The following is a 26,683-nucleotide window of genomic DNA, read 5'->3' on the forward strand; positions in this document are numbered from 1 at the left end:
TGTGAAAGATTTTCAGTCTACTCTGAAGTTCTGGATGTTAATAACAATTATGGAAATTGTACGAAGGAAGTTACTCGGTGAACCATTTAACTTGCATTAATGTAGTAGTGTGCTGGGCTTCAGGGCTTAGCAATATGCCATGGTGATTGTGTGTGGAAGAATGAGCTACTTGTGTCTTGGAAATACAGAATAGTGACTGTGTGCTTGTGAAACCCACTCGGGATGGAGCAACAGCGTGCGATCCGTACACGAGAGAGCTATTTAGGCTTAGCAACATGTCGTGGTGAATGAGTGAGATTGCCACTCAGTGGCCAGCAACTTGCTACAGTGCACATACATGACCCTGTCACATGACACAGTTAGGCCCTGCTCCATCTTTTAAATCCTTTCTGTGGTATTGGACGAGCAACCCAGAGGTTGCAAGTTTAAATCCAACCATGGCATTTTGTGAAATTAAGCAAAAACTGGCATCCATGAGGTGCTGTGGACATCAACCACTGTCAAATCATATATAACCACATTCTACAAACTCATGCTGAAGTGTTAGCAAGTGCCTCCAGCCAAAAGTGCTGATTGATGATCTTACTCGGCTTCCTTCTAAGGTTCCCATCATCATAGATACCGGTCAGTTCGATTCACTCATGATATGAAGAAGCGACTAAGTGCACTGGACGCATCAAATGGCTATGGGCTCTAATGGCATCCTAGTGTAGTGCTGAAGATCTGTACATCAGAGCCAGCTGCTCTCCTAACCAAGCTCATTTTCAGTTCTGCCAGATTAGCAGCTCCCCTTAAGGCAGCATTCAACCGAGCAAGGCACCAAGGAGGCTAAGCAAAACTGAAGCCATCGGAGGCCAAAAGGACAACGCTCCAGTGACTGGAGTCATACCTAACAAAGGAAAATGTTTGTGGTTGGAGGCCAGTATTCACAGCTGCAGGAGATCCTCAGGGAAGCATTCTTGTTCCAGCTAAATTCAGCTGCTCAATGACATTCCCTCTGTCGTAAGGTCAGGAGTGGGGATGTTCACTGACTATTCAAGAGTGTTCAGCTCCATTCACAACTCCTCTGATAATGAAGGAGCCGATTCCAGCCAACAAGAAGACCACATAGGTTGACATGTGGCAGTTAACATTTGCGCCACGTTAAGTGCCAGGTTATGACCATTTTCAACATGAGAGCTCAGCTATTTCCCTTTGACCTTCAATGGAGCCACCATCGCAGAGGTTCCTTCCAGTAACATCCTGAAGTCAACACTGACCAGAAGTTGCACTGGACCAGCCATAGCAACACTAACTACAAGAGCAGGGCAGAGACTGGGTTACCTCCTGACCTCTCTCAGCCACTCCACCACCTAACAACACTTAAGAAGCTCAACGCCATCTATGACAGAGCAGTTTTCTTGATCAGCGCAGATGCCACTGAACTCGATTTCCAAACGCTCCACCATAGTTGTACGGTATGTACGATGTACAGAATGCACTGCAGCAGTAATCAAGGTTACTTTGACAGCATCTTCCTCCTTTGCGACATCTACCATCATGAGCAACGATCCCCCTAAGGTTCGTGGCCATGCATTAATCCAGAGGCCCCGCGCAGGCTGTTCACAAGCTGGAAGAGATGCTGTACAAATTTAAAGGGACCGTGCACGGAAAAAAAATTAGAGGGAACAGTGGTTGTGGGGACACCATCACAGAAGAACATAAGACGTAGGAGTAGGTCATTTGGCCCCTCGAGCCTGCTCCGCCATTCAATAAGATTATGGCTGATCTGATCTTGGCCTCAACTCCACTTCCCTGCCCGCTCCCCATAACCCTTGACTCCCTTACCTTTCAAAAATCTGTCTATCTCCACCTTTTAAATATATTCAATGACCCAGCCGCCACAGTTCTCTGGGGAAGGGAATTCCAAAGATTCACGACCCTCCTGAGAGAAGAAATTCCTCCTCATTTCCAATTTAAAAGGATGCCCCCTTATTCTGAAATTATGCCCCCCTAGTTCTAGATTCCCCCACGAGGGGAAACATCCTCTCTGCATCTACCCTGTCAAGCCCCTTCAGAATCTTATATGTTTCAATAAGACCCCCTCTCATTCTTCTAAACTCCAATGAGTATAGGCTCAACCTTTCTTCATAAGACAACCCCTTCATCTCCAGAATCAACCTCGTGAACCTTCTCTGAACTGCCTCCAATGCAAGTATATCTTTCCTTAAATAAGGAGACCAAAACTGTTCACAGTGTTCCCAACGCCCTGTACATTTGTAACAGGACTTCCCTACTTTTATACTCTATTCCCTTTGCAATAAAGGCCAACACTCTATTTACCTTCCTAATTACTTGCTGTACCTGCATGCTAACTTTTTGTGATTCATGTCCAAGGACCACCAGCTCCCTCTGTACCCCAGCATTTTGTAATCTCTCCCCATTTAAATAATAATTTGCTTTTTTTTTCCCCCTACCAAAGTGGATAACCTCGCATTTTCCCACATTATACTCCATCTGCCAGATTTTTGCCCACTCACTTAGCCTATCTATATCCCTTTGGAGATTCTTTGCATCCTCCACACAATTTGCTTTCCCACCTATCTTTGTATCATCAGCAAATTTGGCTACATTACACTCAATCCCTTCATCCAAGTCATTAATATAGATTGTAATTAGTTGAGGCCCCAGCACTGATCCCTGCGGCACCCCACTAGTTACAGTTTGCCAATCTGAAAATGACCCATTTATCCTGACTCTCTGTTTTCTGTTAGTTAGCCAATCCTCTATCCATGCTAATATGTTACCCCCAACCCTGTGAGCTCTTATCTTGTGTAGTAACCTTTTATGTGGCACCTTATCGAATGCCTTCTGGAAATCCAAATACACGACATCTACTGGTTCCCCTTTATCCACCCTGCTCATTACATCCTCAAAGAATTCCTGCAAATTTGTCAAACATGATTTCCCTTTCATAAAACCATGCTGACTCTGCTTGACTATATTATGATTTTCTAAATGTCCTGCTACCACTTCCTTAATGATGGAGTCCATCATTTTCCCAATTACAGACGTTAGGCTAACTGATCAATAGTTGGCTGCTTTCTGTCTCCCTCTTTTCTTAAATAGGGGCATTACATTTGCGGTTTTCCAGTCTGCTGGGACTGCTCCAGAATCCAGTGAATTTTGGTAGATTACAACCAATGCACCCACTATCTCTGCAGCCACCTCTTTTAAGACTCTAGGGTGCAGGCCATCGGGTCCAGGGGACTTGTCCACCTTTAGTCCCGTTAGTTTGCCTAGTACTTTCTCTCTAGTGATAATGATTGTTTTAAGTTCCCCCCCACCCCAATAGCCACTTGATTATCCATTATTGGGATGCTTTTAGTGTCTTCTACCGTGAAGACCGATACAAAATATTTGTTCAAAGTCTCCACCATTTCCCTGTTTCCCATTATTAATTCCCCAGACTCATCGTCTAGAGGACCAACGTTTACTTTAGCTACTCTCTTCCTTTTTATATACCTGTAGAAGCTCTTGCTGTCTTTTTATATTTCTTGCTAGTTACTCTCTCAAGCTATCTTCTCTCTTTTTTAGTAGTCCTTTGCTGGTTTTTAAAAATTTCCCAATCCTCTGGCCTTTCACCATCAAATTCTCCTCCAAGTCACACACCATCCTGGCTTGGACTTATACCGTTGTTCCTTCATTGTCACTGGGTCAAAATCCAGGAACTTCCTACCTAATAGCACTGTGGGAGCACCTTCACCATACAGACTGCCCACCACCTTCTCAGGGCAACTAGGGATGGGCAATAAATGCCAGTCTTGCTAGCGAGGCCCACATCCCGAGAACAAATAATAACAATATATCAATAGACTTTGTGGTCAGTTAAGGAGCGTAGTGAAAAACAACACGGCTGCACTGTGACTTTGGCTCGGTAAGATTTGTTTGGGCCACTGTGGGACATTTTCTGTATTCCATGAACATTTGTCGCTTGTGTATCTCCCTTTGAAATTAGAGTGACTAGTTAGTCCTTCATTTATGGCCCTGCCACTTGCTGTAAACCCCTCCCATTAAGTGGTGGACTGCGCCACTGAGGTAGTGCACCAGTAAGTTCTCTTGATACTCATTTTCCCTGACAGCCACACTATGTCTATGGAAACAAATAACCTTTCGATGATCCTTCGTCATCGACCTGAAACGTTAACTCTGTTTCTCTCTCTGCAGATGCTGCCTGACTTGCTGAGTATTCCCAGCATTTACTGTTTTTATTTCAGATTTCCAGCATCTGCAGTATTTTGCTTTTGTAGATGTATTCTAGTGTCTTGTCCATGTAGGTCATGGTGATTCTGTGTTTCACTAAAGAGTTCGCTGTGTTGTAGAATAGCCATGAAAGGGGAACACCTGCAGTGGTGAAGAGAGGGGTTGGTTCTCTTGGGTACTGCTCTTTTCTCTTTAAATCACAGAAAGTAAATTAGATAACAGGATGCTGGTTGTAATTGGGCCCTGGGTTTCACTTAGGGATATAAATATGCAGGTAGCTTCCCACCTGCAGAAAAATGAACTCAGTATAACCGGCACTGCGATCAGTCTCCCCCTCCTTCTGGTTAGATCTTGGCTCAATTCCTTTCTGGTTATTTTTACAGTTACTAGGTTTGACGCAGATTAAATCACTTGCAAAAAATACATCATAAAACTGAAATAGTGCAGCAGTTGCAGATGTGCTTGGATCAGGCCTCTGTTACAGCAGCAGTATAAGGTGGAGCACCTGACAGCACTGCACCTGAGAGAAAGGAGAGCTGGGTGCACAGAGGACACGATATCTGGTTTGCTTTACTTATCAGAGCACAGCATGAGAACAGGATGTCAAACCACATTCTTAGCAAGCACCATCTGCAATGGAAAACGCATATATTACTGCAGTCTGAGGTAAGCTGGGCTATATCCTCCCTTCCCAACAAAGTTAACCCCTTCACCCCTGCTAAAGTCGCACTGCAGCTTCTGGTAAAGCATAGTGCTATGCATCCTTCATATCAGATTATATTTTACTAGCAAAGTAAAGAACTTGCTTTGTAATTGAGCTAAGGCACATGTCTGGCTGGTGGAGTACAGGAATTTTGTATTGTTTGTTGCTTCCTTTGTCTCTCTCTCTCTCTCTCCGCCTGAAGGTGGCAATTCTTGCTGGTTCCTCGCCCAATTGACTATTCAAGTGTGAGCCTAGATAGCAAATAGCAGCAAGCTATTTAACTATGGGAGACATGGCAGCCAAGCCTGATCCTGCCCTCCCCCGATGTCCAAATGCATGTGTAACAATCCTGGGCGACGTCGCTGTGGGAAGGTGGAATTATAAGGAGGGGAGTTTGGGTATATAAGGCTAAACCCAGAATGTTGTGGTGGTGGTGGGGAGAGAGAAGGTGAAATGCTGCTTCAGTTTTTAAATACACTCTGTTCTGTATACATAACCATATTTGGAGTTTTTCCTGGAAGAAGTTCCCCGTTAACTGATGCTTAAAAGGGACACTTTCCAGAGGGAGTCCCTGGATAATGACTGCGTGTGAAAACGCTGGCTGAATGTTTTTCATGGCTGCCCGGCTCCACTGTCCTTCCTCCCCACCTCTTCCCCAAAGTCAGTTTGTTTCCATCGGAACCCTGCTTTTATATTGGGATGAGTTAGAAAAATTGATTTCATCCCATTTCTCAGCGCTCTTGCTGTTCCAAGCTCATCAGTGTGGTTATAAGTACTTTGGAAATGATTGGCTGCTTCAGAAAGCGTCCTGATTAAACATGTTCTGACCAGTGTCTGCTGCAGCTATAGAGTTTGTCAGTGAAACACCAATCCCTAGATTGAGTTGATGGTGCTAAATGTATTCTGTTCTCATAATTTTTTATTCAATATGGGAATCACTGGCAAGGCCAGCATTTATTGCCCATCCCTAGTGGCCCATGAGAAGGTGTTGGTGAGTCTTCTTGAACCGCTGCAGTCCGTGTGGTGAAGGTACTCCCACAGTGCTGTTAGGAGTTCCAGGATTTTGACCAAGTAATTATGAAGTAACAGCGATTATATGTCCAAGTCAGGATGATGTGTGTCTTAGAGGGAAACTTGGAGGTGGTGGTGTTCCCATGTGCCTGCTGCCCTTATCCTTCTAGGTGGTAGAGGTAGTGGGTCTGGGAGGTGCGGTCAAAGAAGCCTTGGCAAGTTGTAGATGGTACACACTGCAGCCGCAGTGCGCCGCTGATGGAGGGAGTGGATGTTTAAGGTGGTGGAAGGGGTGCCGATCAAGCTGTCTGCTGTGTCCTGGATGGTGTTGAGTTTCTTGTATTGTAGGAGCTGCACTCATCCAGGCAAGTGGAGAGTATTCCATCACACTCCTGACTTGTGCCTTGTAGATGGTGGAAAGGCTTTAGGGAGTCATGAGGTGAGTCACTCGCTGTAGAATACCTAGCCTCTGACCTGCACTAGTAGCCACAGTATTTATATGGCTGGTCCAGTTGACTTTCTGGTCAATGGTGACCCCCCCCCCCCCCGCAGGATGTTGATGGTGGGGGATTCAGCAATGATAATGCCATTGAATGTCATGGGAGATCGTTAGACTCTCTCTTGTTGGAGATGGTCATTGCCTGGCACTTGTGTGGCACGTATGTTACTTGCCATTTATCAGCCCAAGCCTGGATGTTGTCCAGGTCTTGCTGCATGTGGGCACGGACTGCTTCAATATCTGAGGAATTACAGATGGAGCTGAATACTGTGCAATCATCAGTGAACAACTGTGCCTTGTACTCTGTCACTGAAGAAGCTGATAGAATAAAGACTGATCTTATCAGTGATTTATTTTTGCTTAAATCAGAGGAAATGGTCCTGTGAGCACGGCTGTAACCTTATCTAAACTGTGTAGTTGAAGGTGGTGTTTAAAGTCAGCACAGCATCAAAAGTGTGTAGAGGAAAGGTGCCTCTGTGGCTTTGCTAGCTCTTACTAGATTCTTAAAAGGTTATTCTGTTGAGATGCTTGCTCCTTAAAGGTACACATTTCTTTGCTGCGGAACCTCTTAACCAGCATTCTGCACGTAGTGTGGCTCCAGCTGATGTGGAACGATTTGTACTGGGGGTTTCAGACATGGCAGCTTCACGTTTTACTTGGGACGTGCACACATTTTCACACACAAACATGAAAACGATTTACTTAGAAATTAGCACATTTGGACTATTTAGCATCTTTCTATTTCTTTCCAGCTCTATAGGCCCCTTTTCCCACTATTGCACTTTCCCCTTCCACTGTGTGGCTGCAGAAAAGCAGAACAGACACTTCATATTGTACAATTCATAAAGCTGATTCTAGATGTGGATTTTTAAATGTAAATGTGGCCTTTACCCTCCGTGTGAGCAAATAGTCCTAATCACAGTTACCCGCCCTGTTCCCCTTTTCCTTCATTCACCTCTAAACTAATCTTCAGCGTTGACAGTTTCTACTTCAACCACTAACCCTGGGAGTGAATTGCACAGCCTCACAACTCCTGCCCTCTGTCCTAAATCTCTTGCATTTAATCTTCTATCTTTGACCCCCTGTTCTAGACACTCAACTGCTGGAAACAGTCTGCTTCTATCTCCCCTGACCCATCCTTGGATAATTTAATCATATCTCCTCGTAATCTGCGTTCTAATGAAAAAATCCCAATTTTTCAAGTCTGTATTTGTATTTCCTCATACCAGGCAGCATCCCAGTGAATCTGTGCTGTACCCTCTCTGAAGCCTCAATATCCTTTCTATAGCGTGGAGCCCAATACTGCTCCCACTACTCTAACTGAGGTCTTAAGATTTTAGACAGACTCATTATTACCTCTTGGCTTTTATTTTCAACAGCTCTTGTGATAAAACCTAGAATTCTATTAGCTTTGCTTACAACCTTATCAACCGGAATTAACGATACCTCCTATTTTGGTAGCATCTGCAAATTTCAGCACACTCCCTCTCGGACTATATCGAAATCATTGATAGACGCAGTGAACAGAAGTGGCCCCAGGACTGAACCCTGTGGGACACCACTACTCACTTCCCAACCACTCTGGAAAACTCCTGCAGCTTCTGTTCTCTTTCTCCCTTCTAACCAAATTTTAATGCACTTTGTTACCCGTTACCCTAATTCTATACCCCTTAATCTTCTTTTGTAATCCCATGTGGTACTTTGTTAAAGACTTTCCTACAGCCCATGTATAATTACATTCACTGTATTTCCCACATGCATCATGACTTGTTACCTCCTCAAAAAGATGAGGTTTGTCGAGCGCGACTGTCCCTTTTGAAATCCGTGCTGGCTATACCTAACTATTTTCTCGGCAGCCGTGCTTTAGTTGCCTAGGCCATAAGCTCTGGAATTCCCTCCCTAAACCTCTCCGCCTCTCTACCGCTCTCTCCTGTGTGAATGTTCTGGCTCTGGGGCAGTGTGAATGTTCTGAGTGTTGTAAACAGTCCTTCAGGACCTCAAATAGTTGTGGAAGGGGAAAATGCAATTGTGGGAAAAGGGGCCGACATCGTCATTAAACCTGCTGACCAGGGTGGTGCTGTTGTTGTTTGGCGAACCGACCTCTACCTAGCGGAAGCTGAACGCCAACTCTCTGACACCTCCTCCTACCTCCACCTGGACCATGACCCCACTACCGAACATCAAACCACCGTTTCCAAGACTGTTACTGACCTCATCTCCTCTGGAGATCTTCCCCCCCATGGCCACCAACCTCACAGTCCCCCAGCCCCACACAGCCCGCTTCTACCTCCTTCCCAAGATCCACAAACAGGACTGCCCTGGTAGACCCATCGTTTCAGCCTGTTCTTGCCCCACAGAACTTATCTCTTCCTATCTCGATTCTACCTTTTCTCCCCTTGTCCAGTCTCTTCCCACCTACATCCGCGACTCTTCTGATGCCCTCCGCCACTTCAACAGTTTCCAGTTTCCTGGCCCCAGCCGCCTCCTTTTCACCATGGACGTACAATCCCTCTACACCTCCATCCCCCACCAGGATGGCCTGAGGGTGCTTCGCTTCTTCCTTGAACAGATGCCCAACCAGTCCCCATCCACCACCACCCTCCTCTGCCTGGCTGAACTTGTTCTCACATTGAACAACTTCTCCTTTGACTCCATTCATTTCCTCCAAATTAAAGGTGTTGCTATGGGTACCCGCATGGGTCCTAGCTATGCCTGCCTTTTTGTGGGATATGTGGAACACTCTTTGTTCCAGTCCTACTCGGGTCCCCTCCCTCACCTCTTTTTCCGGTACATTGATGACTGTATCGGTGTCGTTTCCTACTCTCGCCCTGAACTAGACAATTTCATTCACTTTGCCTCCAATTTCCACCCTTACCTCACCTTCACATGGTCCATCTCTGACTCTTCCCTTCCCTTCCTCGACTTCTCTGTCTCCATCTCTGGGGATAGGTTATTGACCAACATTCACTACAAGCCCACTGACTCCCACAGCTACCTGGGCTACACTTCCTCCCACCCCGCCTCCTGTAAGGACTCTATTCCATTCTCCCAGTTTCTCCGTCTCCACCACATCTGCTCCGACGATGCCACCTTCCATACCAGTGCTTCCGACATGTCTTCCTTTTTCCTTAACCGAGGATTTCCCTCTACCGTGGTTGACACGGCCCTCGACCGGGTCCGTTCTATTTCCCGCACTTCTGCCCCTCCCTCCCGGAACCACGATAGGGTTCCCCTTGTCCTCACCTTTCACCCCACCAGCCTCCACATTCAATAGATCATCCTCCGCCATTTCCGCCACCTCCAACGTGATCCCACCACCAAACACATCTTCTCCTCCCCTCCCCTTTCAGCATTCCGTAGGGTCCGCTCCCTCCGAGACGCCCTAGTCCACTCCTCTATCACCCCCAGCACCCCTTCCCTTCGCCCAGCACCTTCCCGTGCAAGCGTAGGAGATGCAACACCTGCCCATATACCTCCCCCCTTCCCATTGTCCAGGGCCCCAAACACCCCTTCCAGGTGAAACAGCGATTTACTTGTACTTCTTGCAATCTAGTATACTGTATTCGCTGCTCACGATGTGGTCTCCTCTACATTGGGGAGACCAAACGCAGATTGGGTGACCGCTTTGCGGAGCACCTCCGTTCAGTCCGTAAGGGTGACCCCGAGCTCCCGGTCGCCTGTCACTTTAATTCACCGCTCCATTCCCACTCAGACCTCACCGTCTGCGGCCATTACATTGTTCCACGGAAGCTCAGCGTAAACTCGAGGAACAGCACCTCATCTTCCGATTAGACACTTTACAGCCTTCCGGACTCAATATAGAGTTCAACAATTTCAGAGCATAACCTCGGCCCCCATTACTGTATATTTTTATATTTTTTATCCACACTTTTGGTTTGTGCCTTTTCCTTATTTTCTCTCTCTCCCACATGACAGCTGTCTTTCACTCTGCCAGCGCATTTCACACTTCATCTAGAGCCATTGTTTGTTTCTTTACCTGTCCTATTACTATCTCGTCTCACCTTGAATATCTCTTAATGTCTCTTCTTTCATCCTGTCCCCCATTTCCCAGCCCCCAAACTGCTTTTTAATCTGTTTCATTTCCTGCCCTTTTTTTCTCAGTTCTGTAGAAGGGTTTTGAACCGAAACATTGACTCTGTTTCTCTCCACGGATGTTGCCTGGCCTGCTGAGTTTTTCCAGTGTTTTCTGTTGTTTCTCAAATAGTTGTTGTTGTCCACCTCTGCTGAATAGGCAATCTGTAAAATAACTTCATGTTCTGTGGGCTGCTTTCCTTATTTCCTGTTATTCTGAAAATTAACAAACCAGAAATATGTGAGCTGCCTGTTGAACAACATGCAATAGTATGTTGGCACTGTGCTTCAACTCCATCTGGAGCAGGGCTGAGCAAAGGAGGCTAATAATTACATAAATTCAGCCTCATGCACTGTCTGCCTCCGGCTCCATTGCAGCTTCACATTTTAATTTGAGATATCAGTGTTGGGGAAAGAAGCATTTCCCCCTTGCTGTCATGGCAACTAACGAGGAAGGGTGTCACATGATTGACTCTGGTGGTTGCTGAAAGACTTGGAGAGATTTTACTCTGGACCTGTAGACCTTCAGAATGCACATGCTGCCAGCTCCAGTAACTCTGTTTACCAAGGGAGGTTAACTGGGTGTAAATCCCGTACACATTATAGTTCCAGGGAGTGTCACAGGCTGGAGGAACAGTGTGTGAAGCTTCTGTGCTAATAGTACATATGGATGATGAATACAGAATACAACTGCAGCAGCTGCTGTCTGGTTTGAATAGTAAACTCCAATTTGGCAGCAGTAGTTTGCATGTCTAGTCTGGATTTCTTTCAGGAGGTAAATAAACGAGTTGAAGGAGGGCTATTATGCCATGGATATAATTTACTTGCATTTCAGAAGGCATTCAATAAAGTTCCATGAGTGCGAATTTTCAAGATGATTCAGCTGGTTGGAGTTAATGGCAAATCAGCTGTTGGATTAAAAACTAACTCGCCAATAGCAAGCTGACAGTATTAAAGGGAACAGCTTTGACAGGTTGGGGGAAGAAGCACTGCTTAGTGGAGTTCTGTGGAGCACTGTTCAGGGTCCCCTGCTCTTTACACACAGCCGTGCAGGTTTGTGTTCAGCTTCAGGTTCTCCTTAACTGGAACAGAGTGCAGAGTGCCAGTAACTGGAGCACATTTTTGTCATTGTAACTCATGTAGCATCATTGTACAGCTCTTGTTCTGCTATTAAATATTGTCTGGCTCCACAAAGGTGACTGTTATTTCCCTGAGTGGTGCAAAAGTAGGTCAGTGGTATTTATACGGTCTGGTTGGAATGCATTGGATGGAAGAAGTGCAGATAAATATTAACACTCAGATGTTTTGGTATGAGTGATCTTGTAGTGAGTGGAAAGTCAGTGTCACATCCTTTTCCTGTGGCTAGGATTTATTTAAGAGCAGCCAATTTCCTGCAATTCTTTCAGTGCTGTGTATGTAGAGCCAAGCCGACTCGTAGAGAGAAAGTGGGTCCCGCTTGGGTCAGACAGTCATTTGGCTGAAAAAGAAAACTCCTTTTACATGCAAGCAGATTGTTGAGGAGCTGCGGGCGCAGCACTGAGTGGACAAGTGAAGGTGGCGATGTTCACAGATAGCGGGTGATGCAGCATTATTCGCACTGACTTCCAAAACCTATTGAAGGCTGTTTGTACTCAGTGAGAACCCTGGTTCATAACTTGTTAAATAACTTAAAATTGCTCCTTCCACATCCCCCATAAAACTCATTTGCAACCCATCTATATATACTGATCACTTATTCCAAGGACTTTAGGGCCTCAATGATGGTTCATTTGTTAAATACACAGATCAATGTGGTACTGAGCTATAAAGCTGAGGAAAGTACTTCTCTGATCTCAATGGGGCTGCTACAGTTGGCCTCAGTACCTTGAGCTTAGGGGCAGGAAATGAGCCACGGCTCCTGCTCACTATCCAGTGACATCTGCTGGGAGTGCGTGTGTCTGTATGTGGCTATCAGTTGAGACAGATTATGGCTCAGTCATGATGCCCCTACAGTCGAACATCCTGCTGACACACACTGTCTAGACTCACACGAAGAAGGATCTCTTGGAAGAGGTGCAGTGTGTAAAATGTGCTCCAGTATCAGCACCATTTGGATAAGAGGGGAGAAAATTGGTGACCAAAATGAAAATTAGAATTTTATTTCAAACTGTCCTAATGATTCCAACTGGAACGTTTGTTTACACTGACCCCCTGCACTGTCTGAGTGGTTGTATCCAAAACCCAGACTATAAGTAATGTGGACCTGCAGTATAGGTCTGGTGGGAGGGACTGGCCACGATTGGACTTGGTGAGGGGCTGGTGAGAGGAGACTGCCCACGAGTGGACCTTCAGTACAGGACTGATGGCAGGTGGAATGCAAGAGGAGATGGGAACCAGCCCAGTGATGGGATTTAGTGGGTAACTTCTTCCAGCCAATCTATGGTCTATATTAATAACTCACAGGAGCAGATGTATTTCTGCATGGAAATAGGAATGTAGTGTTTACATTTCAAGAAGCTGCTTCAAATTGTGTGTGTGTTGAGGGGTGGGAATCTCTCGAGAGCTGTGTGTGGGAGGAATGGGTTGGTGCCCTCGACAGGAGAGGACATAGAAACATAGAAGATAGGAGCAGGAGTAGGCCATTCAGCCCCTCGAGCCTGTTCCGCCATTTAATGAGATCATGGCTGATCATCCAAATTCAGTACCCTGTCCCTGCTTTCTCCCCATATCCCTTGGTCCCTTTAGCCTTAAGAAATAGATCTAACTCCTTCTTGAATATATTTAATAAGTTGGCCTCAACCGCCTTCTCTGGTAGACAATACCACAGGTTCACCACTCTCTGGGTGAAGAAATTCCTCCTCATCTCAGTCCTAAATGGCTTACCCCTTATCCTTAGACTGTGACCCCCTAGTTCTGGACTCCCCTGCCATCGGGAACATCCTGCATCTAATCTGTCTAGTCCTGTTAGAATTTTATAACTTTCATTGAGATTAACTCTCATTCTTCTAAACTCTAGCGAATATAAGCCTAATCGACCCAATCTCTCCTCATACGTCATTCCTGCCATCCCAGGCATCAGTCTGGTTATTCTTCAGCGACTGGTGCACAAGGACACCCAGGTCTCGTTGCACTTCCCCTTTTCCCAATCTATTGCCGTTCAGATAATAATCTGTCTTCCTGTTTTTGCCACCGAAGTGGATAACCGCGCATTTATCCACATTGGGCAGATGCATGGCAAATGCAGTATAATCACCCAACCTGTCCAAATCATACTGGAGTTTCTCTGCATCCTCCTCACAGCACACATGCCCACCCAGCTTTGTGTCGTCTGCAAACTTGGAGATATTACATCTAGTTCCCTCGTCTAGATCATTAATATGTATTGTGACTAGCTGGGATCCTAGCACCGATCCCTGCGGTACCCCACTAGTCACTGCCTGCCACTCGGAAAAAGACCCATTTATTCCAACTCTTTGCTTCCTGTCTGCCAACCAGTTCTCTATCCAAGACAGTACCGTACCCCCAATCCCATGTGCTTTAACTTTGCACGCTAATCTCTTATGCGGGACCTTATCGAAAGCATACACCACATCCACTGGTTCTCCCTTATCTATTCTACCAGTTACATCCTCAAAAAATTCCAGTAGATTAGTCAAGCATGATTTACCTTTTGTCGGCTTCTTCTTAGGCAGTCCCTCGGAACCGAGGATGACTTGCTTCCACATTAAAAATGAGTTTGCAGGTGACTAATTAGTCCAATGCGGGACCTACAGTCTCTGTCACAGGTGGGGCAGACGGTGGTTGAAGGGACTGGTGGGTGGGGTGCTTGGGTTGACGTGCGCTCCTTGCGCTGCCTGCGCTTGGCTTCCGCTTGCTCTCGGCGAAGAGACTCGAGGTGCTCGGCGCCTTCCCGGATGCTTCTCCACTTTGTGCGGTCTTGGGCCAGGGATTCCCAGGTGTTGGTGGGGATGTTACTTTTTTTCAGGGAGGCTTTGAGGGTGTCCTTGAAGCGTTTCCTCTGCCCACCTGGGGCTCTCTTGCCGTGCGCTTGTTTTGGGAGTCTTGTATCGGGCATGTGGTCAATGTGACCCATCCATCGGAGCTGATTGTGTGTGGTCAAAGCTTCAATGCTGGGGATGTTGGCCTGAGCTAGAACACTGATGCTGGTGCACCTATCCTGCCAATGGATTTGCAGGATCTTGCAGAGGCAGCGTTGGTGGTACCCTCCAGTGCTTTGAGGTGCCTGCTATACATGGTCCATGTCTCTGAGGCATACAGCAGGATGTGTGTCACTGCTGTTCTGTAGACCATGAACTTAGTGCCGGGTTTGAGGTCCTGGCCTTCAAACACTCTCTTCCTCAGGCGACCGAAGGCTGCACTGGCACACTGAAGGCGGTGTTGGACTTCGTCGTTGACAGTCGGCTCCCGAGGAATGGAAAGTGGTCCACGTTGTCCAAGGCCTTGTCGTGGATTTTGATAATTGGGGGGCAGTACTGTGTGGCGGGAGCAGGTTGGTAGAGGACCTTTTGTCTTATGGATGTTTAGTGTAAGGCCCATGCTCTCCTACGCTTCGGTGAAGGTGTTGACGATGGTTTGGAGTTCGACCTCCGAGTGAGCGCAGACGCAAGCGTCGTCTGCATACTGTAATTCGACGACAGAGGATGGGATGACCTTGGATCTGGACTGGAGGTGACGGAGGTTGAACAGTTTCCCGTTTGTTCTGTAAATTAGCTCCACTCCAGTGGGGAGCTTACTGAGGGTGAGATGGAGCATTGCAGCAAGGAAGATCGAGAAGAGCGTTGGTGCGATGACACAGCCTTGCTTGACCCCGGTTCGTACGTGAATTGGATCTGTGGTGGAACCGTTGGTCAGGATCATGGCTTGCATGTCGTCGTGCAGCAGGCGGAGGATAGTGACAAACTTTTGAGGGCAGCCGAATTTGAGGAGGGCACTCCATAATCCCTTATGGTTGACCGTGTCGAAGGCCTTTGTGAGATCAAAGACGGCCATGTACAGCGGTTGGTGCTGTTCCCAGCATTTCTCTTGTAATTTCTTTTGTAAATCCATGCTGACTTTGTCCGATCCTGTCACTGTTTTCCACGTGCTGTGCAATTACATCTTTTATAATGGACTCTAGCATTTTCCCCACTACCGATGTCAGGACCCGCTCCCCCCGCACAGTGACATTCTCTAAGGGCCGGATCTGATGGTGGAAATATTAGTGGCAATGCAGAATACAAACTGAACAGGAAAGCATTGTTTACATGATTTAGAACAAATAAAGCAGGCGCTGGAGTGAAGTCTCTGTGTTTCAGTCCTTGGGTCAGTTAGGGAAAAAATCCCATCAGTTCATGATTTCAACAAGCCCTTTCTTTGACTGTGCTCCAGCCACTGAGCTGTCTGGTTTTGTGCAATGCACGGACAGTAATTTCACTGGGGATTTGAGCTGCAAATGCACGGAGATTGATGGCAAATCTATAAGCTGAACATATTTACAGGTCTCTATAGCTGGTTGATAAATTGTAACTGAGGAAGCTTTGCACTTAGACGCTTTATGCCCATTAGCTGTATAGCCTCCGTGCAGATGCCCACTTCATGCCACAGTTGTTTTGAGAGTTTATCACTGGCCCAGCAGCCAAAACCAGAAAATCCGTACAAGAGCATTGAAGCTGTTCGAACTATCAAAATGCTTTACTGTGGTGTATGAAGAGAAAACCGTTCGACTTTTATCGCCTAGGCATACACCTGCCCTACTGTTAAGTGACTTTTATTGCCTAGGTATTAGCAGCCCTACTGTTCAAAGGCTTTCACTGCACCTAGATTGCCCCCTACCTTACCACTTATTTGTATTTGTTTACATTTTAGCAACCAAGTAATGCGGAAAAAACTGATCCTTTTTTTCAAGAGGAGGAACCACGCTCGTAAACAGAGGGTATGTTCTAGTGCTTAAACTTTGTAAAATTAAAGTATAAATAGCAATGTGAGATAAATAGCAAATGTAAGAAGTCACACAACACCAGGTTATAATCCAACAGCCATTTCACCTGACGAAGGAGCAGCGCTCCGAAAGCTTGTGATTTCAAATAAAGCTGTTGGACTATAACCTGGTGTTGTGTGACTTCTTACATTTGTCCACCCCAGTCCAACACCGGCATCTCCACATCATGGCTACTATAGATAAATAGCAATGTGAGATAAACAACAAAAATAAATGTTCAATCAAAGTGAAGTGTTGTACTGCAGCAACCAGTGGAAGCTGATTTTGCTGGAGTGGGAGGAAGCAGGTTTAGGACAAGATGCCACAGTTACGGGGACTGCAGTGGATGTTGGATGCAAGGAAGTACTTTAGTGGCAATGGAGAAGGAGAGCACAAGTGTGCACAGCTCCATGGCAAAGGGCGGCATAGTTTTCAGTTTTATTTAACATGCAGTGTTACTGAGATTTCTGTGTGAGTGGGGTGGCGGATGGTGCTATAACTCACTTCCTCTGCTCAGTATCTCTGCTTTCCAGGAGCCTGCATGTGATTTCAATGCGTATTTCACAGTCCCAGGCGTTTGTGTTTTTTCAGATCAAAAATTATGGAAAAGGTGCCTGTTATTGTACATAATGGTTAAATCAAGAAATAATAGGAGCTTGTAAGAAAGGTACTGCAATAATCATGGGCGATTTTAATCTTCTTATAGATTGGACAAATCAAATAGGCAAGGGTAGCCTTGAGGACGAGTTCATAGAATGTATTCAGGATGGTTTCTTAGAACAATACGTTGTGGAACCAACTAGGGAGAAGGCTATTTTAGATCTGGTAATGTGTAATGAGACTGGATTAATTAATGATCTCATAGTAAAGGATCTTCCAGGGAAGAGTGATCATAGCATGATAGAATTTCAAATTCAGTTTGAGGGTGAGAAACTTGTGTCTGAAACTAGTGTCCTAAACTTAAATAAAGGCAATTACAAAGCTATGAAGACAAAGTTAGCTAAAGTAGACTGGGAAAAATAGATTAAAGGGTAAGACGGTAGATAAGCAGTGGCAGACATTTAAGGAGATATTTCATAACTCTCAGCAAAGGTTTATTCCAGTGAGAAAGACTCTAGGAGAAGGACGAACCATCTGTTGCTAACTAAGGAAGCTAAGGATGGAATCAAATTGAAAGAAAAGGCATACAATGTTGCAAAGATTAGTGGTAGGTAGGCCAGAGGGTTGGGAAATTTTTAGAAACCAGCAAAGGATGACTAAAAAAATAATAAAGAGGGAGAAGTTAGATTATGAAAGTAAACTAGCAAGAGCTTCTACAGGTATATAAAAGGGAAGAGAGTAACTAAAGTAAACATTGGTACCTTAGAGGATGGGACTGGGGAATTAATAATGGGAAACAGGGAAATGGCAGAGACTTTGAACAAATATTTTGTATCGGTCTTCACGGAAGAAGACACTAAAAGCATCACAATAATAATTGTTAATCAAGGGGCTATAGGGAGGGAGGAACTTAAAACAATGACTATCACTGGAGAAAATGTACTAGGCAAACTAATGGGACTTAAAGGCTGACAAGTCCCCTGGACCTGATGGCCTACATCCTCGGGCCTTAAAAGAAGTGGCTGCTGAGATAGTGGATGCATAATCTACCAAAATTCCCTGGAACCTGGAGAGGTCCCAGCGGATTGGAAAACCGCAAATGTAAGGCCCCTATTGAAGAAAGGAGGGAGGCGAAAAGCAGGAAACTATAGGCCAGTTAGTCTAACATCTGTCATTGGGAAAATGCTGGAATCCAATATTAAGGAAGTAATAGCAGGACATTTAGAAAATCATAATACAATCAAGCAGAGTCAACATGGTTTTATGAAAGGGAAATCGTGTTTGACAAATTTATTAAACATAGAAACATAGATGATAGGAGCAGGAGTAGGCCATTCGGCCCCTCGAGCCTGCTCTGCCATTCAATGAGATCATGGCTGACCATCCAAATTCAGTACCGTGTCCCTGCCTTCTCCCCATATCCCTTGATCCCTTTAGCCTTAAGAAATATATCCAACTCCTTCTTGAATATATTTAATGAATTGGCCTCAACTGCCTTCTGTGGTAGAGAATTTCACAGTTTCACCACTCTCTGGGTGAAGAAATTCCTCCTCATCTCTGTCCTAAATGGCTTACTAAGGATATCCTTATTATTAGAGTTCTTTGAGGATGTAACGAGCAACGTGGATAAAGGGGAACCAGTAGATGTAGTGTATTTGGATTTCCAGAAGGCATTCGATAAGGTGCCACATAAAAGGTTACTGCACAAGATAAGAGCTGACAGGGTTGGGTGTAATATATTAGCATGGATGGAGGATGGGATAACTAGCAGAAAACAAAGAGTCGGGATAAATAGGTCATTTTCCGGTTGGCAAACTGTAACTAGTGGGATGCCACAGAGATCATTGCTGGGGCCTCAACTATTTACAATCTATATTAATGACTTGGATGAAGGGACCGCGTGTAATGTAGCCAAATTTGCTGCTGATACAAAGATAGGTGGGAAAGCAAGTTGTGAGGAGGACACAAAGAGTCTGCAAAGGGCTATAGATAGGTTAAGTGAGTGGGCAAAAAATCTAGCAGACGGAGTATAATGTGGGAAAATGTGAGGTTATCCACTTTGGTAGGAAAAATAAAAAAGCAAATTATTAATTAAATGGAGAGAGAGTAATGCTGTGGTACAGAGGGATCTGAGGGTCCTCGTACATGAAACACAAAAAGTTAGCATGCAGGTACAGCAAGTAATTAGGAAGGCAAATGGAATGTTGGCCTTTATTGCAAAGGGAATGGAGTATAAAAGTAGGGAAGTCTTGCTGGTGAGACCACACCTGGAGTACTGCCTGCAATTTTGGTGACCTTATTTAAGGAGGGATATACTTGCATTTGGAGGCAGTTCAGAGAAGGTTCACGAGGTTAATTCCTGAGATGAAGGGGTTGTCTGATGAAGAAAGGTTGAGCAGGTTGGGCCTATACTCATTGGAGTTTAGAAGAATGAGAGGTGATCTTATTGAAACATATAAGATTCTGAGGGGGCTTGACAGGGTAGATGCAGGGAGGATGTTTCCCCTCGTGGGGGAATCTAGAACTAGGGGGCACAGTTTCAGGATAAGGGGTCGCCCATTTAAAACGGAGATGAGGAGGAATTTCTTCTCGGAGGGTCGTGAATCTTTGGAATTCTCTACCCCAGAGAGCTGTGGAGACAGAGTCATTGAATATATTCAAGGCGGAGATGGACATATATTTGAGCTACTGGGGAGTCAAGAGTTATGGGGAGCAGGCGGGAAAGTGGCATTGAGGCCAAGATCAGATCAGCCATGATCTTATTGAATGGTGGGGCAGGCTCGAGGGGCCGAATGGCCTACTCCTGCTCCTATTTCTTATGCTCGTATGTACCTTAACATCTAATTTGGCCTCTAGAAATGTTACCCTTTGCGCTCTCAGTAATAATTCAGCATTTTTTTTTTTACAATTCTGTCCTGTTCAAGGACTTACTCCTAAACTGGTGTTAATCCATCTGCAAGATGTGGCTGACTCAGTAATGTTTTCTCTCTTCCCCTGTAGCAAAATGTCTATTTTCCAGTCATCCTCTGGTCCCGTGTAGATCATCCTATGGGGTATGAGCCCACCTGCTCCCACACAGCGACGCTGATGCACCACACCACCGAGCTACCTTTAGCCATAATTGCACCTTTCTTTCATTTGTGATGCATGTTTTGCAGGAGCAGAAGATCTGCCAGCGCTATGATCAGCTGATGGAAGTGTGGGAAAAGAAGGTTGAAAGAATAGAAAACAACCCTCGCCGGAAGGCCAAGGACAGCAAGACCAGGGAATATTATGAGAAACAGTTCCCTGAAATCCGCAAGCAAAGGGAACAGCAGGAACGCTTTCAAAGGTAGTGGTTGGGACCAAATTCTGTTCACGTTACTCTAATCTCCTGAGGTGCAGTCTGAAAAAGCAAAAATAAACATACTTTCTCTCTCACCCTCACCCCAATTCCAAAACAAAATGAAGCCGTGAAGCCTGGGGTCCGATAACTCCAGCACAGGATAGTCTTATCTGGTGGAATTGGGAGTGTGTGACTGGTTTAGTGCTAAACCCACTTTGGGTGGCTCTGTTTTGTAAAAACAGTCCTGATTCTGCTGTGCGTCACACTGCAGCAAAGCTCTCAAATATTTGAGATGCTCTGCTGTTTGTTTGTGATTTCAAAAGTTCCCTATCTCCAGGCTGCTGCTTTTGGTCAGGGCCTGTGGGGCCATCTCTGCAGGTCAGACCGGAAGTAGATTGAAATGTTGCAAAGTGAGCTCTAAAACTCCATCGCTTGCTGAGGGCTCCTCCTGGTTGTAACCAGCTACTGCAGCATTCTGTTACACACACCTTTCAGCAATACGGGAGATTTTCCACTCCTGGGAGAATGTCGGGGCAGAGACTGAGTGTGCAGAATGCACCAGTACCGTGCTGCCCAGTACTTCCTGGCTCAGGGCAGAGAATGAGCTGTACAGGTGTAGAAGCACTTGGCGTGGGTGAAGAGTACATGGTGGAATAGGGAACACTTTGCCGCAAGCAGTCTTTGGGCCGTCCACAAGATACATGGAACTGTTGGGTAGACTTTTCTTGCCAGATTCCTTTAAATGTGCTATCTTATGCATCTGTTCTCGGGGCCCTCGGCATTGAGACTGCTTACCACCTGCTGCCAGGAATTGTGCACGCCAACGTCTGGGATGGTTCCCTGAAGCGCTCCATCCATCTCCATTTAGCCTTCCATCAAACGGGTTTGATGCTGTACCACTTTGTCACTTGCCCGTCGAATCTGTTTTATGCCTCCACATTGGCTTTATAAGAACATAAGAAATAGGAGCAGGAGTAGGCCATTTGGCCCTTCGAACCTGCTCCACCATTCAATAAGGTCATGGCTGATCTTCTACCTCATCTCCACTTTCCTGAACTATCCCCATATCCCTTGATCCCTTAATATTCAAAAATCTATCGATCTCTATCTTGAATATGCTCAACGACTGAGCCTCCACAGCCCTCTGGGGTAGAGAATTCTAAAGATTCACCACCCTCTGAGTGAAGAAATTTCTCCTCATCTCAGTCCTAAATGGCCGACCCCTTATTCTGAGACGTGACCCCTGGTTCTAGACTCCCCAGCCAGGGGAAAGATCCTCCCTGCATCTACCCTGTCAAGCCCTGTAAGAATTTTGTATGTTTCAATGAGATCACCTCTCATTCTTCTAAACTCTAGAGAATATAGGCCTAGTCTACTCAATGTCTCCTCATAGGACAATCCCTCCATCCCAGGAACCAGACTGGTGAACCTTCGTTGCACTCCCTCTATGGCAAGTATATCCTTCCTTAGGTAAGGAGACCAAAACTGTACACACTACTCCAGGTGTGGTCTCACCAGGGCCCCATATAATTACAGTAAGACGTCTTTACTCTTATACTCAAATTCTCTTTTAATAAAGGCCAACATACCATTTGCTTTCCTAATTGCTTGCTATACCTGCATGTTAACTTTCAGTAATTCGTGTACCAGGACGCCCAGGTCCCTCTGAACATCAACATTTCCCAGTCTCCCACCATTTAAAAAATACTCTGCTTTTCTATTTTTCCTACCAAAGTGGATAACTTCACATTTCTCCTCTTTTTATATTCCATTTGTATGTTCTTGCCCACTCACTTAGCCTGTCTGTATCCCCTCGAAACCTCATTGCATCCTCCTCACAACTTACATTCCCACCCAGCTTTGTATCATCAGCAAACTTGGATATATTAAATTTGGTCCCCTCATCCAAATCATTGATGTAGATTGTGAATAGCTGAGGCCTAAGCACTGATCCTTGTGGTACCCCCACTAGTTATAGCCTGCCAACCCGAAAATGACTTGCTGATTACTACTCTCTGTTTTCTGTCCATTAACCAATCTTCAATCCATGCTAGTATATTACCCCCAATCCCATGAGCCATAATTTTGTTTAATAATCTCTTGTGTGGCACCTTATCGAATGCCTTCTGAAAATCCAAATACACCACATCCACTGGTTCCCCCTTATCTATTCTGCTAGTTACAACCTCAAAAATCCCTAACAGATTTGTCAAACATGATTTCCCTTTCATAAATCTGTGTTGACTCTGCCCAATCCTATTATTATTTTCTAAGTGCCCTGTTACCACGTCCTTAATAATAGATTCCAGCATTTTCCCTACTACTAATGTCAGGCTAACTGGTCTGTAGCTGCCCATTTTCTTTCTCCCTCCTTTCTTAAAAAGTGGGGTTACATTTGCTACCTTCCAATCCATGGGAACCGTAGAATCTATGGAATTTTGGAAAATGACAACCAATGCATCCACTATCTCTATAGCCACCGCTTTCAAAACCCTAGGATGTAGGCCATCAGGTCCAGGGGATTTATCGGCTTTCAGTTCCATTAATTTATCCAGTACTATTTTTTTTTTACTAATAATTTTTTTCAGTTCCTCATTCTCGCGAGACACTTGGTTCTCCACTATTTTTGGGAAATTTTTTGCGTCTTCTTCCATGAAGACAGACACAAAGTATTTGTTTAATTTCCCTGCCATTTCCTTATTCCCCATTATAATTTCTCCTGTCTCAGCCTGTAAGGGACCCACATTTACTTTTGCTAATCTTTTCCTTTTTACATACCGATGAGAAGCTTTTCAGTCTGTTTTTATGTCTCTCACTAGTTTACTCTCATTCTATTTTCCCCTTCTTTATCAATTTCTTGGTCCTCCTTTGCTGAATTCTAAAATCTTCCCAATCCTCAGGTTTACTACTCTTTGTCAACATACAAGCCACTTCCTTTGATCTAATACTATCTTTAACTTCTCTTGTTAGCCACAGTTCGACCACTTTTCCTGTGGGGTTTTTGTGCCTTAAAGGAATCTATATTTGTTCTAAATTAAGGATTAATTCTTTAAATGCTCGCCAAATTATATCATATTATGGTCACTCTTCCCTAAAGGCCCCTTTATTACAAGATTATTAATTAACCCGTTATCGTTGCATCCTAACCCTAAAATAGCCTGTTCCCTAGTTGGTTCCTCAACATACTGATCTAGAAAACTATCTTGCATACATTCCATGAATTTGTCCTCCACACTATTACTACAAATTTGGTTTGCCCAGTCTATATGTAGATTAAAGTCCCCCATGATTACTGTAATATCCTTGTTACTTATGCCTCTAATGTCCCGATTTATACTCTGCCCTACATTACAACTACTCTTTGGGGACCTATAAACAATATACTCTGCCCTACATTACAACTACTCTTTGGGGACCTATAAACAACTCCCACCAATGTTTTCTTGCTGTTTCTTAGCTCCACCCAAACTGATTCTACTTCTTGATTTTCAGAGCTAAGATGCTTTCTCTCTACTGTCTTTATCCCATCCTTTATTATTAGGGCTACCCCTCCTTTTCCATTTTGCCTAACTCTTCTAAAAAAAATTAAGTATCCTGGAATATTTAGTTCCCAACCATGGCCGCTTTGCAACCATGTCTCCGTTATAGCTATTCGATCAAACCTGTTCATTTCTATCTGCGCTATTAATTCATCTATTTTGTTGCGAATGCATCGCGCATTCAGATATAGTGCCTTTAGCTTTGACTTATTTCCATTTTTCCCTGATGCCATCTTAGTCACTGATGCCTTATTACCTTTGTTACTCTCTCTGTCTCTTCCTAACCCACTCTGCTTATTTTTACCCAACTCTACTCTGCTGGAGAGCCTTGACATTTCTCTTGCTGCTTTTAAATTTACTTTTTCCTGAATCCTCCCACCCCCCCCCCCCCCCCCCTTCATTAGTTTAAAGCCCTGTCTACTGCCCTAGTTATTTTGTTTGCCAGGACACTGGTCCCAGCCCGGGTTAAGTGGAGCCTGTCCCAACGGAACAGCTCCCTCTTTCCAGTACTGGTGCCAGTGCCCCATGAACTGAAACCCCTTCCTCCCACACCACTCTTTGAGCCACGCATTTAAACCTCTAATCTGTTTGTCCCTGTGCCAATTTGCACGTGGCTCAGAGATTATTACCTTGGAGGTTCTGCCTTTTATTTGGATCCTAGCTCCTCAAACTCCCTCAGCAGAACCTCATTCCTAGTTCTACCTATGTCGTTGGTTCCTATGTGGACCACAACAACTGGATCCTCCCCCTCCCACTCCAAGTTCTTCTCCAACCGCGAGGAGATGTCTTTAACCCTGGCACGGGCAGGCAACACAACCTTCGGAACTCTCGGCTGCAGCTGCAGAGAACAGTATCTACCCCCTGACTACACTGTCCCCTACCAGAACAACATTCCCTTTCACTCCCCCCACTTGAATGGCCTCCTGCACCATGGTGCCATGGTCAGCTTGCTCATCCATCCTGCAGGCTTTTCCCTCATCCACACAGTCAGCAAGAACCTCATACCTGTTGGACAAGGGCAAAGGCTGAGGCTCCTCCAGCACTGCACCTGGGGTCCCCTTACCTTCCTGAGTTGCAGTCACACCCTCCTGTCCCTGACCACTAACCAGACCTGTACCACTGCCTAACCTAAGGGGTGTGACTGCCTCCTGGATCAAAGTGTCCAGGTATTATCCCTGATGCCTTGCAATGTCTGCACTTCCAGACGCCAGCTCAAAAACTCTGAAGTTCCTCAAGATGCAGGGACTTACTGCAAACGCAGTTGTCCGGGGGTCACAATGCTGTCCACAAACTCCCACATGCTGCAGTTGCGGCACATCACCTGCACTTCCATCCCTATATGACCTTGTTTTATTTAATTAAATTTAATAAAATTTGTATTTAGGTAACTTTAGGTTACAATGTAGTTTCTTGACTACTCACTTGATCTAGATTAAGTTAAGGGTACTGAAATTAAATATCTACCTATAACACAAAGCACTACAAGTAGTGTAGGCTAAAAGCAGCAACTCCTTCCCACTCTTTCCAAATTCCCAAATAAAACGCTCTGTTCAAGTCCACTCCATTTAATCCTGCTCTGTGCAGACCACTCTGTGCTCTTTTATTTCCATGTCATTTCTGCCTAGCACTTCACCCACCCTGTCCCCCTTGGCCAAGGCTGAAATATTTAAGGCTCATTGTGAAGTTTGATAAAGACTGAAACAATATATTGTCCCCATATGCAGCCACTTGCCTTTAAGTGAGTATTTCTCTTTAATTTGCGTCTGCTGACCAGGTTTTCTGCTCCCCAGGTTTTCTGCTCCCCCATTAGGATTGTTTCCTGTACAAGGCCAAAGCTACACAGGCAGCTCCAAATAATGATCGATGTGAGCTGACAGTGAATCGATTGGGAGCAGGCTGTCAGTTCCCTGGCCAAAGCTGCCCCAGCATCGAGAGCAAAAGCCTCAGTTGTGTCAGTGGCAGAAAATCTCCCCTAATACTTTGACTGGGTCAGAACCAGGATCACAAATAAATCCCCAGCTCCTAAATGTAGCGCAAGCTCATTTCAGAATAAAAGTCCTTGCATAGACCTGGTAATCAAAGAATTGGAGGACTGTCAGCATTGAATAGTTAACCCTTATCAGTGAACTTTATTTCTTTGAGATTTTGTGAACTGATTCTATCTCTTACTCGTTTGCGAAACCTGGTGCAATGTGTCTTTCCGACCATCAGTTCCACAGTTTCCTGTGTTGCTCTCGGCTGACAGCCTTCTAATGGGATTAAATAAACCTTCACCTGAACTACTTTGACCTTCTAAGCACTTTCAGTGTCAGTCACCCTGGTCGGCTCTGGATCCTTCTCTTAAAGCCGTTATATATAAAACCTGCAGCCAATCGCACGTGTACAGTGCTTTCAGTATTGACTGCAGTTCGCAGCAAACTTAGCGACTCACCTTATTGTGGCAGCATCATTGGAGGTGCAGCACTTAGTGGGTCCAACAGGATGCTATCACATTGTTCCCCTGCCCAGAATCTGGTGTAGAATGGCACCAGGTGCAAGTGTAAACACTGGAGAGTAGAATTGGGAAGCTGGGATAGTGCCTCTTCCCCGAAACTCCTGCTGAAACATAAAAGCACTTTAAACTATTGCACATGTATATTTATACTGTGTTCTGTATACTTGTAGCAATGCCTCACTCATTCAGTCATAATTTAAAAATAGAAAGGAAAAAAGAGGA

The 26,683-nt window shown here is 45.1% G+C and overlaps 1 protein-coding gene across 11 annotated transcripts in view; it reads left to right on the plus strand.

Moving 5' to 3' along the window:
- ncor1 (nuclear receptor corepressor 1) overlaps positions 1 to 26,683 on the plus strand; it is a 372,353-nt gene that overhangs the window by 151,598 nt on the left and 194,072 nt on the right. For all 11 annotated transcript variants that reach the window (XM_085964552.1, XM_085964550.1, XM_085964555.1 and 8 more), the window contains exons 9-10: positions 16,392 to 16,458; positions 20,262 to 20,434. In XM_085964552.1, the coding sequence (XP_085820678.1) occupies positions 16,392 to 16,458; positions 20,262 to 20,434 (240 nt within the window). The remainder of the gene's footprint in view (positions 1 to 16,391; positions 16,459 to 20,261; positions 20,435 to 26,683) is intronic.

This window comes from Somniosus microcephalus, chromosome 22 (assembly GCF_052327205.1).
Source record: "Somniosus microcephalus isolate GS21.2 chromosome 22, FLI_Smic_1.0, whole genome shotgun sequence".
NCBI classification, from domain to species: domain Eukaryota; kingdom Metazoa; phylum Chordata; class Chondrichthyes; order Squaliformes; family Somniosidae; genus Somniosus; species Somniosus microcephalus.